Source organism: Garra rufa, chromosome 21 (assembly GCF_049309525.1).
Source record: "Garra rufa chromosome 21, GarRuf1.0, whole genome shotgun sequence".
Taxonomy (NCBI): domain Eukaryota; kingdom Metazoa; phylum Chordata; class Actinopteri; order Cypriniformes; family Cyprinidae; genus Garra; species Garra rufa.
In genome coordinates, this window is record NC_133381.1 from 21836411 (window position 1) to 21851389 (window position 14979).

A 14979-nucleotide genomic window follows, 5' to 3' on the forward strand; every position below is an offset into this window, starting at 1 on the left:
AAAAAATTGTGGGACCTGAAGGATTTTTCTAAAGAACAGTGGGCAGTTTAACTGTTCAGGACAAACAAGGGACTCATGAACAACTATCACTAAACATAAAAAACAGCTGTGGATCATTCAGGTAACAACGTAGTATTAAGAATCAAGTGTATGTCAACTTTTGAACAGGGTCATTTTTATAAATTCAACTATTATTTTCTCTTGTGGACTATGTAAATGTCTTTTATGTGAAATATCTTTTAGTACTAAATACATTTTGTGTGATCCCTCTTATTTTGGTAAAATAATTAACATTTTGCAGATTCTGCAAGGTGTATGTAAACTTTTGACTTTTACTGTATATGTCTGGTGTAAAAATTCAAACTTATGTCAAAATTAAGAATAACAAGGGCCCTGACAAAACATTTTTTTAAATGCTTTTAAATTATTTTATCGGCAAATCGGTTTTGAAAATGACCGATACGAATAACCATAAAAAATGCTTAATGTCGGCACTGATAATCCATCAACCCCTAGTTCTTTCATCTCAAAATTCTGGAAAAGAAAAGTGTAATTATATAATTTTTCACAACTGAAAGAACAGGTATTTTAAAATTATAATAGTATTTCACAATATTACTGTCTTCCTGTACTTTTAGTCAAATAGTTGCAGTCCACAAGAGACTTCTTGCCAATCCCAAATGTTTGCACGGTAGTGTATGCTTCTGCTTCAATGCTTACTGTTTATGCTTAAATACTTTCAGTCAAAATATAAAGGCAAATGTAAACTGCATGGATAATAATTTACACTTTGCAATACCTTTTTATAATGGATGAGAACCAAATAGTAAAAAAACCATGTTTTCTGCATACATGGGAACTGCTTTGTTTTTTAAAAGAATCCCATTGACATCCAGCTATTTTTAGCTATACAACAGCTCATTTTGCTACTGTATATTGCAAACTGGTGTGTCTTACCATATTATTTTAATGTATTTTCTTAAAAATGAGCACACTGGTTTGTAGTGCAAAGTTTTACTGTTTACAGCACATTGTTATTCTTCTCGTTATTTAATGAATGGCTAGTGAACCAGAAGTCTCACCCATAGGTTTCCACGCTGAGGAAAAAGGTGGTAGTTTTAATTACTATTATTCTAACATAAAATCATAAAGATGAGCATGTATGTTCAGACTTTTTAATGATAGTGTTCATGTTGAAGACAGATAGTATGTCTTATGATGTTTGATTCATAAAACCAGAGATACACTTTGAATGAACTGAATCTGAAAAATGAAGCTCCAAGGCCACAAATGCAAAAAATAGATATATTTAATAATTTTACAGTGTCTTTCACAATGCGACTATGCAACATCAAACTATTCACATATTTACAAAGCTTATACAGTCAAACCTGAATATTTCAAGAAACATGAGTCAAACAATGTAGTTTATTACATTTCCAGGTGTGCACATTAAGCTTGATCCAGTCTGAAGTCCAGGGGCTTCAGGAAGTCCGGCAGTGAGTCCAGCTGGTCTGTGGGAATGGACTGGCTGAGCTTCTGCATGGCCTGAACAAACAGTGAAGGAGGTGATGATCCAGAGAGCCACTGGAAGGCCTGCTCTCCTATGAGCGCCCTCCACACATCGGCATTGTCCTTCAACTGTCTCTTCATCTGAAAGCGAAATGTGGGCATGAATAAAATGAGGTAGCCAAGGCAGATGCGCTTCTTACGCATGTCAAAGTCGCTCTGGCAGATCTGACTGAGTAAACAGTCCAGGGGGGTGTTCCTTGTCAGGTCCGTTGCGTAAGGACACGCGCCATGACCCAGCAAGAGTATCAAACACTCAGGACGCACCAGGTCACAAGCGAGATGCAGCGCGGTCTTGCTGCTGTCCGTGTGGACGCATCCGTGACGGTTGAGGTAGCTCTGTCTCTCGCAGTCTGTGAAATCTTTAATGGTGGTCATAATCATTTTCAGGATGTTGATGCGGTTGTAGCGGACGGCTATGGCCAAGTGCGGTGTGGTGGATGCCTGGCAGCAGCAGAAACTTCTGCTAGGCATCTCCAGAGCGCGGGTGGAGAACCTGTTGAGTAAATAACGTGCGTACTGCTGGTGGTCATGTACCAGCGCGTACAGAAACGCCTCCGACGGGGAATACGCGCACGCCTGTCCGTCATCTTCCCAGTGAAACACCTCCATGGTTCGCATGTCCTCCAGGACCCATACCGGCAACAGGTCCCGTACAGCCTGATAAAATGCAAATGAGGACCTTTGACATTGTTTCGGGGATTTATAATCCGCGCGGCTCTCGTACATCCCCAGATCCATAGGCATTGTGAGTTCCACTGCTGTATTAAACGTTTTTAGGGGACTGTTTGGATTCAAAAATACGATTCAACGGCGTTTACGTGGATTTTCAGTGCAGCCAGAGCTGATACTGAAACATCGGTGAGAATATAAATATGTAACCCAAGAGGCCAGGCGGAGTAATAAATGAAAAAAACAAGGCGGTAATCTCGTACGATAGTGTCTAAAACCGTTCACCCGCCTTCAAACCCCACTACAAACTCAGCCGAGAGTTTATATATGCTGGGCAGCCCGTGTTGGATTGCGCCTATCGCTGCGCTCCTTGTCATTGGACGCTGGCGCACGTCACCAGGGTACAAAGTGCCTCCAACTTTTCCTTATTAGTGTACAACGCATGTGTGCGTATGTTTGGGCGCTATCGAGTGACCCTCGCGCATTCAGTACATTCAGCGCGAGTTTTGTTACATAATATTTCACAGACCGAGCCTTGCACTCTTTGCACGGGGCGATCAACCTGATCTGTTTATCATGGCAGCCTGACAGAGTTTATTATTATAGGTGAACGATTATGTATGTCTTCTTTGAGGTTATATTGATTTTATATAAGCACAATTAAGATTTTTTTATGTATGTATGTATTTGAAGTTAGGAGTTTTTCGTTTGAAGAAGTAAAGGGCAAAGTATGTCAAAGTAAACATGAATAAAATTCGTCGATAATCAGACTTACGACTCCAGACGCTATATGAAAATAGAAATATGTTGAGGAACACTTGCGCCATCTAGCGGGTAAGTATTATGATTGCTTTTTATCTCATATATGATATTCATACATGCAAATTAAAACAATTTTAGCCCCCCCCCCCCCCTTAATATATTTCTTAGTGAGTTTGTGAAAGTACTTTGTACTTTAAAACACTAAATAGAAAGTCTGAAACACTTTTTTTGCTCCATCTCAAAATATTTCTTATTTTTAATGAATTTTTATTTAATGTCTATGCAGTTGAGGTCAAAAGTTTACACCCCCCATTCAGAATGTGCAAAATGTTAATTATTTTAACAAAATAAGAGGGATCATACATAATGCATGTTATTGTTTTTTTTATTTTTTATTTAGTACTGACCTAATTAAGATATCTCACATACATGATGTTTACATATAGTCCACAATAGAAAATATTAGTTGAATTGATAAGAAGCTTACATCCCCTTGATTCTTAATACTGTGTTGTTACCTGAATGATCCACGGCTGTGTTTTTTGTTTAGTGATAGTTGAGTCCCTTGTTTGTCCTGAACAGTTAAACTGCCTGCTGTTCTTCAGAAAAGTCTTTAGGTCCCACAAATTCTTTGGTTTTCAGCATTTTTGTGTATTTCAATATTTTGTGTATATATTTGTATATATGTATACAATTACCATATGGTTTTGAGATCCATCTTTTGACACTGAGGACAACTGAGGGACTTCACATTCCGTTCTGTTCAAAAGTTTTCACCCCCGGCTCTTAATGCATAATTTTACTTCTGGAGCATCAGTGAGCATTTGAACCTTCTGTAATAGTTGTGTATAAGTCCCTCATTTGTCCTCAGTGTCAAAAGATGGATCTTACAATCCATCCAGTTATTGTTGGAAAGGGTTCAAACAAACAAAAATGCTGGAAAATGCATTACAAGTAATGTAAATTACGTAATCAGACTACTTTTTCAAAGTAACTATAAAGTAACGCATTACTTCTTAATTTACAAGAAAATATCTGAGTTACTTTTTCAAACAAGTAATGCCAGTTACTTTGTTTGCCCATTTATTGACTGACAGCTGTCCTGTGCCCATGTTGAGAGAAATCGGCAGTAAATGCCAAAGTGTTGTGTGTGCTGTGTAAACATGATGCTACCGTTCTACACTAAATGTACACATGTATTTACTCATCTTACTTACACAGAAACAGATTCAGTATTCCTCGAAATAAATAAGGACAGTGAAATGCAAACTTAGAATAGAATGCAAACCTGCAATAATGAAATGTTAATAACACAAATGTTCTTATGTAGGCTATTTAACCAATTACTAATGTAATTAACCAATGTTTTTGCTGCCAGCCATCGATAATCTAATTAAACCGTACTAATAAGCAAAAATGGCAAAACATTAAAAACATGACATTTGTTTCTTTTTTTTTTGCAGAAAAGTGTTGGAATTTCTTTTCCTGCATCCTATTCTTAATGCAATCCACAATGCCTGAGGCTTAATTATTTCATTTTTGGTAAAATGCCAAAAATTACGGTGACGCATTGCTGCCACACACATATTTTTCCCTCCACTCAGCTGTAGTAATAACGAGATCTTTTCTCGTTAAAACGACATCTTTTCTCGTTAAAACGACTTCTTTTCTCGTAATAACGAGATCTTTTCTCATTAAAACGACATAATTATCTCGTTAAAATGACATATTTTTCTCGTAATAACGACATATTATGTCATAAATACGATATGATTTTCCCCTTATAGAAATATGGTTACATTATGTGAGCGAGCTAAGCAATTGTTTGAGCTGCTTTCGCCACAGTCCTGACATAGCATAAAGGAGGATCTGCGATGCTGAAGTTATAGAAATACACTGTTTATGTATTTTAATGTAATGGTTTTAATTGTAGCGGCATGTTTATTAAGATTAATCTCCAATCTGTCTACAATAACTCTGACCCAGAGGATGTGACTCATTTAAGATGATCAGATCAAAACTGTTATTTCTGAATAATCGACTCTGGGCTTGGAATATTTGGATGACTTATGTTTGATTTAACAGCAAATCGAAATACTAACAGAAATAAATAAAAGAAAATTTACGTTTGATTGTATTATTATGATGATTTTGTTCTGTTTGAAAAATGAAAAAAAAAAAAAAAGAATTAAACCAGATTTTTCCTATTATTGTTCATGGATAAAAAGAGAGCTTATTAAATATTTGTGCGTGGGCGGCCCTGAAAAGCCACTTTTCAACTCAGCCTGTCTTTACTGTACGTCCCATCCTGCAGAATAAATCTTCATCTGATGTATGCTCTCACAATAATGTTTCTGCATAATGGCTGGCTATATTTCTTGCAAATATACATCAATATACATATACATGCAATATACATATAAAGTGCAGCACTGCACTTCTCAGGTCAGCGGCGCCAGCGCGATCCCTAGAGGAAAGAAATATAGGCTAAATGTCTGATTTGTTTTATGCAGGCTTCCACAATAACAACAAAACGTTAAAAATTGCTTTTGTAAAAATACAGTGTGCGCTGTCGCACCTATGTCTATAGACAGCTTGAAAGGTTTACTTCAATAAAACAATCGAAAACAAAATTGTGTTTTAATTCATTATAAATCCAACAAGAGATAGTGTACAGTCTTTCCCGCGTGAGTTCATTATCTGTAGCCTATTCCCACTGTATAACCCAGAACAACAACCCAATGCGCGGCTTGATTCAGCTAGATATAATTTAATTTAATAAAATATAATAAATAATATATATATATATATATATAATCAGACTAAGTATCAAGGCCGCCCACGCATGTTAAACACTATTAAAGCAATAAGCTCATTTGTTTTACCCGCAAACCAAAATCCCAAAAATCTAGCTTAATTTTCGTTTTTTCGTTTCTCAAACAAAATGAATTAATAATAATAATAATAGTAATAATAATAATATTAATAATAGTAATAGCTTATTATTTTTATTTCGCTTTGTTTGAGAAACAGAAAAACGAAAATTAAGCTAGATTTTTTGGATTTTTGTTTGTGGGGAAAAAAAAGAGCTCTAATGTAAGGGATCGCGCTGGCGCCGCCGACCTGAGAAGTTGCTCTTTATATGTATATTGCATGTATATGTATATTGATGTATATTTGCAAAAAATATAACCATTATGCAGAAACATTATTGTGAGAGCATACATCAGATGAAGATTTATTCTGCAGGATGGGACAGACAGTAAAGACAGGCTGAGTTGAAAAGTACAAATATTTAAGCATAAGCTCTCTTTTTATCCATGAACAAAAATAGGAAAAATCTGGCTTAATTAATTTATTTTTTTCCATTTTTCAAACAGAACAAAATCATCATAATAATGCAATCAAACGTAATTTCTCTTTTATTTATTTCTGTTAGTATTTCGATTTGCTGTTAAATCAAACATAAGTCATCCAAATATTCCAAGCCCAGAGTCGATTATTAAGAAATAACAGTTTTGATCTGATCATCTTAAATGAGTCACATCCTCTGGGTCAGAGTGCAGTTATTGTAGACAGATTGGAGATTAATCTTAATAAACATGCCGCTACAATTAAAACCATTACATTAAAATACATAAACAGTGTATTTCTATAACTTCAGCATCGCAGATCCTCCTTTATGCTATGTCAGGACTGTGGCGAAAGCAACTCAAACAATTACTTAGCTCGCTCACATAATGTAACCATATTTCTATAAGGGGAAAATCATATCGTTTTTATGACATAATATGTCTTTATTATGAGAAAAATATGTCATTTTAACGAGATAATAGGCTCTATGCACGGCGGTGAATGACGTACTTCCGGTGGAATATAAGGATGCTGGATTACTTCCGTTCCGGCGCGATTGTAGAGTGTTGTGTACTATTTTTTCTAATAACTTGTATTGTCTTCTATACTACGGTAACGTTAGTCACAAAAACAGACTCCACTCATATTGTTGATGCTTATTTGCTTTATTATATTAAATAAACATATAAAATGACATCTAAACGTATGAAAGTATCTTTTCAAAGACGGGAGGACAGCCCCTCTAGCCACCACTGCTGTGTGCCACAGTGTACAGCATCTGCTAAATTTAACACTTTTCTAAGTTTCCACGCGTTTCCTAAAGAATGTGTGATTATAAAACCAACTTTGCCGCCTTGTATCTCCATTACCACTGTTTCAGCTATAATTAGCAGTGATAATGCAGTGCTATTCATCTGTCGTAGAACTGCATTACATTTTTTATTCTTATTATTTTGTACAATAATCATCCATACTAGCTAAGATAACAGCTGTGGTTATCCAAGCTGAACAGTGGTAACGTTAGAAAAGTAAAAACTGAACTGGACTGAACATGTCCAACAGAACTTTGAACGTCACTTTTAAGCTACTCTACTCTCAGTTGGTGTGGAGTCTCTGCTTTCCTCATAGAGCGGTAGCAGTGAGCGTTCACTGAGATCTCATTTGTGGCCCTGATTTTACCTGACACTTTCAGACAAAATTACAAACACGCCTGCTGCTGGACGAATCGTAAAAAAATAATAGAAGTTCAGTTCAGGCGGTTCAGGTTAGCTGAATTTACCTTCATAATTGCACAGATACGAAGACACATAAAACTTGAAACCTTTCTCAAGTTTGCTCTGTGGCGTTGTACTGCACATCAGTGATTGTACATTTGGGCAACTCTTGCAAACACCGAGTAAAATTCGTCGACTCTGCCATAATCGCGTTTTTCTCCGCTTCAAACCTCTCCAACCGGAAACGGAATAGCAGCCTTGCGTCAAACGCGGAAGTACGCGTGCATAGAGCCTATTATGTTGTTTTAACGAGAAAAGATCTCGTTATTACCAGAAAAGATGTTGTTTTAATGAGAAAAGATCTCGTTATTACCAGAAAAGATGTCGTTTTAACGAGAATAGATCTCGTTATTACCAGAAAAGATGTCGTTTTAACGAGAAACGAGAAAAGATCTCGTTATTACCAGAAAAGATGTCGTTTTAACGAGAAAAGATCTCGTTATTACCAGAAAAGATGTTGTTTTAACAAGAAAAGATCTCGTTATTACGAGAAAAGATGTTGTTTTAACGATAAAAGATCTCGTTATTACCAGAAAAGATGTTGTTTAAACGAGAAAAGATGTTGTTTTAACGAGAAAAGATCTCGTTATTGCAAGAAAAGATGTCGTTTTAACGAGATAATTATGTTGTTTTAACGAGAAAAGATCTCGTTATTGCAAGAAAAGATGTCGTTTTAACGAGAAAAGATCTCGTTATTACCAGAAAAGATGTTGTTTTAACGGGAAAAGATCTCGTTATTACGAGAAAAGATCTCGTTATTACCAGAAAAGATGTTGTTTTAACGAGAAAAGATCTCGTTATTACCAGAAAAGATGTTGTTTTAACAAGAAAAGATCTCGTTATTACGAGAAAAGATGTCGTTTTAACGAGAAAAGATCTCGTTATTACCAGAAAAGATGTCGTTTTAACGAGAAACGAGAAAAGATCTCGTTATTACCAGAAAAGATGTCGTTTTAACGAGAAAAGATCTCGTTATTACCAGAAAAGATGTCGTTTTAACGAGAAACGAGAAAAGATCTCGTTATTACCAGAAAAGATGTTGTTTTAACGAGAAAAGATCTCGTTATTGCAAGAAAAGATGTCGTTTTAACGAGATAATTATGTTGTTTTAACGAGAAAAGATCTCGTTATTGCAAGAAAAGATGTCGTTTTAACGAGATAATTATGTTGTTTTAACGAGAAAAGATCTCGTTATTGCAAGAAAAGATGTCGTTTTAACGAGAAAAGATCTCGTTATTACCAGAAAAGATGTTGTTTTAACGGGAAAAGATCTCGTTATTACGAGAAAAGATGTTGTTTTAACGAGAAAAGATCTCGTTATTACCAGAAAAGATGTTGTTTTAACGAGAAAAGATCTCGTTATTACCAGAAAAGATGTCGTTTTAACAAGAAAAGATCTCGTTATTACCAGAAAAGATGTTGTTTTAACAAGAAAAGATCTCGTTATTGCAAGAAAAGATGTCGTTTTAGCGAGAAAAGATCTTGTTATTACCAGAAAAGATGTTGTTTTAACGGGAAAAGATCTCGTTATTACGAGAAAAGATGTTGTTTTAACGAGAAAAGATCTCGTTATTACCAGAAAAGATGTTGTTTTAACGAGAAAAGATCTCGTTATTACGAGAAAAGATGTTGTTTTAACGAGAAAAGATCTCGTTATTACCAGAAAAGATGTTGTTTTAACGAGAAAAGATCTCGTTATTACGAGAAAAGATGTTGTTTTAACGAGAAAAGATCTCGTTATTGCAAGAAAAGATGTTGTTTTAACAAGAAGAGATGTTGTTTTAACGAGAAAAGATCTCGTTATTGCAAGAAAAGATGTCGTTTTAACGAGATAATTATGTTGTTTTAACGAGAAAAGATCTCGTTATTACCAGAAAAGATGTTGTTTTAACGAGAAAAGATCTCGTTATTACCAGAAAAGATGTTGTTTTAACGAGAAAAGATCTCGTTATTACCAGAAAAGATGTTGTTTTAACGAGAAAAGATCTCGTTATTACCAGAAAAGATGTTGTTTTAACAAGAAAATATGTTGTTTTAACGAGAAAAGATCTCGTTATTACAAGAAAATATGTTGTTTTAACGAGAAAAGATCTCGTTATTACAAGAAAATATGTCGTTTTAACGAGAAAAGATCTGGTTATTACGAGAAAAGATATTGTTTTAATGAGAAAAGATGTTGTTTTAACGAGAAAAGATCTGGTTATTACGAGAAAAGATGTTGTTTTAACAAGAAAAGATGTTGTTTTAACGAGAAAAGATCTCGTTATTACCAGAAAAGATGTTGTTTTAACAAGAAAAGATGTTGTTTTAACGAGAAAAGATCTCATTATTAAAAGAAAATATGTCGTTTTAACGAGAAAAGATCTGGTTATTACGAGAAAAGATGTTGTTTTAATGAGAAAAGACCTCGTTATTACAAGAAAAGATTCGTTATTACGAGTGGGGAAAAACTATGTGTGTGGCAGCAATGCATCACCTTAAAAAAAAGCACTTTTTATATTAAAAACAAGCAAGAAAGCTTAGCCCAGATTTAAAAAGTAACACAAAAGTAACTAAGTTACTTTAGAGAGTAACGCAATATTGTAATGCATTACTTTTAAAAGTAACTTTCCACAACACTGATGATGATTATTATTAAAAACAAAGTTTCTACAACACTTCTGGACACTTAAACCTGTTTAGAAGTAATATCAGTTTATCTCTAAATATGATTAGGGGATCAGATTAATCTGATTAAATACACAAAAATGCTGAAAACCAAAGAATTTGTGGGACCTAAAGACTTTTCTGAAGAACAGCAGGCAGTTTAACTGTTCAGGACAAACAAGGGACTCAACTATCACTAAACAAAAAACACAGCCGTGGATCATTCAGGTAACAACACAGTATTAAGAATCTGACCTGAGAAGTGCAGTGCTGCACTTTATATGTATATTGCATGTATATGTATATTGATGTATATTTGCAAGAAATATAGCCAGCCATTATGCAGAAACATTATTGTGAGAGCATACATCAGATGAAGATTTATTCTGCAGGATGGGACGTACAGTAAAGACAGGCTGAGTTGAAAAGTGGCTTTTCAGGGCCGCCCACGCACAAATATTTAATAAGCTCTCTTTTTATCCATGAACAATAATAGGAAAAATCTGGTTTAATTCTTTTTTTTTTTTTTTCATTTTTCAAACAGAACAAAATCATCATAATAATACAATCAAACGTAAATTTTCTTTTATTTATTTCTGTTAGTATTTCGATTTGCTGTTAAATCAAACATAAGTCATCCAAATATTCCAAGCCCAGAGTCGATTATTCAGAAATAACAGTTTTGATCTGATCATCTTAAATGAGTCACATCCTCTGGGTCAGAGTTATTGTAGACAGATTGGAGATTAATCTTAATAAACATGCCGCTACAATTAAAACCATTACATTAAAATACATAAACAGTGTATTTCTATAACTTCAGCATCGCAGATCCTCCTTTATGCTATGTCAGGACTGTGGCGAAAGCAACTCAAACAATTACTTAGCTCGCTCACATAATGTAACCATATTTCTATAAGGGGAAAATCATATCGTTTTTATGACATAATATGTCTTTATTATGAGAAAAATATGTCATTTTAACGAGATAATTATGTTGTTTTAACGAGAAAAGATCTCGTTATTACCAGAAAAGATGTTGTTTTAATGAGAAAAGATCTCGTTATTACCAGAAAAGATGTCGTTTTAACGAGAAAAGATCTCGTTATTACCAGAAAAGATGTCGTTTTAACGAGAAACGAGAAAAGATCTCGTTATTACCAGAAAAGATGTCGTTTTAACGAGAAAAGATCTCGTTATTACCAGAAAAGATGTTGTTTTAACAAGAAAAGATCTCGTTATTACGAGAAAAGATGTTGTTTTAACGATAAAAGATCTCGTTATTACCAGAAAAGATGTTGTTTAAACGAGAAAAGATGTTGTTTTAACGAGAAAAGATCTCGTTATTGCAAGAAAAGATGTCGTTTTAACGAGATAATTATGTTGTTTTAACGAGAAAAGATCTCGTTATTGCAAGAAAAGATGTCGTTTTAACGAGAAAAGATCTCGTTATTACCAGAAAAGATGTTGTTTTAACGGGAAAAGATCTCGTTATTACGAGAAAAGATCTCGTTATTACCAGAAAAGATGTTGTTTTAACGAGAAAAGATCTCGTTATTACCAGAAAAGATGTTGTTTTAACAAGAAAAGATCTCGTTATTACGAGAAAAGATGTCGTTTTAACGAGAAAAGATCTCGTTATTACCAGAAAAGATGTCGTTTTAACGAGAAACGAGAAAAGATCTCGTTATTACCAGAAAAGATGTCGTTTTAACTAGAAAAGATCTCGTTATTACCAGAAAAGATGTCGTTTTAACGAGAAACGAGAAAAGATCTCGTTATTACCAGAAAAGATGTTGTTTTAACGAGAAAAGATCTCGTTATTGCAAGAAAAGATGTCGTTTTAACGAGATAATTATGTTGTTTTAACGAGAAAAGATCTCGTTATTGCAAGAAAAGATGTCGTTTTAACGAGATAATTATGTTGTTTTAACGAGAAAAGATCTCGTTATTGCAAGAAAAGATGTCGTTTTAACGAGAAAAGATCTCGTTATTACCAGAAAAGATGTTGTTTTAACGGGAAAAGATCTCGTTATTACGAGAAAAGATGTTGTTTTAACGAGAAAAGATCTCGTTATTACCAGAAAAGATGTTGTTTTAACGAGAAAAGATCTCGTTATTACCAGAAAAGATGTCGTTTTAACGAGAAAAGATCTCGTTATTACCAGAAAAGATGTTGTTTTAACAAGAAAAGATCTCGTTATTGCAAGAAAAGATGTCGTTTTAACGAGAAAAGATCTTGTTATTACCAGAAAAGATGTTGTTTTAACGGGAAAAGATCTCGTTATTACGAGAAAAGATGTTGTTTTAACGAGAAAAGATCTCGTTATTACCAGAAAAGATGTTGTTTTAACGAGAAAAGATCTCGTTATTACGAGAAAAGATGTTGTTTTAACGAGAAAAGATCTCGTTATTACCAGAAAAGATGTTGTTTTAACGAGAAAAGATCTCGTTATTACGAGAAAAGATGTTGTTTTAACGAGAAAAGATCTCGTTATTGCAAGAAAAGATGTTGTTTTAACAAGAAGAGATGTTGTTTTAACGAGAAAAGATCTCGTTATTGCAAGAAAAGATGTCGTTTTAACGAGATAATTATGTTGTTTTAACGAGAAAAGATCTCGTTATTACCAGAAAAGATGTTGTTTTAACGAGAAAAGATCTCGTTATTACCAGAAAAGATGTTGTTTTAACGAGAAAAGATCTCGTTATTACCAGAAAAGATGTTGTTTTAACGAGAAAAGATCTCGTTATTACCAGAAAAGATGTTGTTTTAACAAGAAAATATGTTGTTTTAACGAGAAAAGATCTCGTTATTACAAGAAAATATGTTGTTTTAACGAGAAAAGATCTCGTTATTACAAGAAAATATGTCGTTTTAACGAGAAAAGATCTGGTTATTACGAGAAAAGATATTGTTTTAATGAGAAAAGATGTTGTTTTAACGAGAAAAGATCTGGTTATTACGAGAAAAGATGTTGTTTTAACAAGAAAAGATGTTGTTTTAACGAGAAAAGATCTCGTTATTACCAGAAAAGATGTTGTTTTAACAAGAAAAGATGTTGTTTTAACGAGAAAAGATCTCATTATTAAAAGAAAATATGTCGTTTTAACGAGAAAAGATCTGGTTATTACGAGAAAAGATGTTGTTTTAATGAGAAAAGACCTCGTTATTACAAGAAAAGATTCGTTATTACGAGTGGGGAAAAACTATGTGTGTGGCAGCAATGCATCACCTTAAAAAAAAGCACTTTTTATATTAAAAACAAGCAAGAAAGCTTAGCCCAGATTTAAAAAGTAACACAAAAGTAACTAAGTTACTTTAGAGAGTAACGCAATATTGTAATGCATTACTTTTAAAAGTAACTTTCCACAACACTGATGATGATTATTATTAAAAACAAAGTTTCTACAACACTTCTGGACACTTAAACCTGTTTAGAAGTAATATCAGTTTATCTCTAAATATGATTAGGGGATCAGATTAATCATAATCAGATGTAATAACATGTAATTACAGCCTATGTAGCAATACTGTAAATTTATTTGAAGCTGTATTTATGTTGTTCATTCCACTAGTGTTCAGGGTCTCAGTGGAATCTCACCGCGTTTGCAATAAAAAAATGATTACATTTGATTACATTCATACATTTGTTTTGAGATGCCACCTGTATTAGGGAAAGTTACTTTTAAAAGTAATGCTTTACAATATTGCATTACTCCGTAGAAAAGGTAACTAATTGTGTTACTTTGTTATTTTTTATGGAAAGTAATGTGTTACAGGTGCATCTCAATAAATTAGAATATCGTGGAAAAGTTCATTTATTTCAGTAATTCAACTCAAATTGTGAAACTCATGTATTAAATTCAATGCACACAGACTGAAGTAGTTTAAGTCTTTGGTTCTTTTAATTGTGATGATTTGGCTCACATTTAACAAAAACCCACCAATTCACTATCTCAATGAATTACACTGAAAAAAACTAAAAAACACAATTTGAGTCAACTTAAAATAATGTGTTACTGTTACCCTGCTGCCTTAGATATTTGAGTTGATTCAATTTAAAATTTGAAGTTGTCACTTTGTACAACTTAACATTTTAAGTTGACTAAACTTTTTTGAGTTAACTAAACTTAAACTTTTAAGGCAGTCAGGTAACAAATTATTTTAAGTTGACTCAACAAATTGTTTTTTACAGTGTAGAATATGGTGACATGCCAATCAGCTAATCAACACAAAACACCTGCAAAGGTTTCCTGAGCCTTCAAAATGGTCTCTCAGTTTGGTTCACTAGGCTACACAATCATGGGGAAGACTGCTGATCTGACAGTTGTCCAGAAGACAATCATTGACACCCTTCACAAGGAGGGTAAGCCACAAACATTCATTGCCAAAGAAGCTGGCTGTTCACAGAGTGCTGTAGCCAAGCATGTTAACAGAAAGTTGAGTGAAAGTAAAAAAATGTGGAAGAAAAAGATGCACAACCAACCAAGAGAACCGCAGCTTTGAGAGGATTGTCAAGCAAAATTGATTCAAGAATTTGGGTGAACTTCACAAGGAATGGACTGAGGCTGGGGTCAAGGCATCAAGAGCCACCACACACAGACGTGTCAGGAATTTGGCTACAGTTGTCGTATTCCTCTCGTTAAGCCACTCCTGAACCACAGACAACATCAGAGGCGTCTTACCTGGGCTAAGGAGAAG

General features: G+C 34.1%; 1 protein-coding gene across 1 annotated transcript; it reads right to left on the reverse strand.

Moving 5' to 3' along the window:
• Positions 1-1291: 1291 nt before the first annotated feature.
• ankrd9 (ankyrin repeat domain 9) lies at positions 1292-2525 on the reverse strand. Its single transcript, XM_073827432.1, has one exon. The coding sequence runs from the start codon at positions 2314-2316 to the stop codon at positions 1453-1455; it is 864 nt and encodes a 287-aa protein (XP_073683533.1). The 5' UTR covers positions 2317-2525; the 3' UTR covers positions 1292-1452.
• Between the last annotated feature and the right edge of the window lie 12454 nt (positions 2526-14979).

Bases quoted from the DNA above. Each gene is read 5' to 3' on its own strand.
- ankrd9 (XM_073827432.1), bottom strand. From the start codon at position 2,316: ATGCCTATGGATCTGGGGATGTACGAGAGCCGCGCGGATTATAAATCC.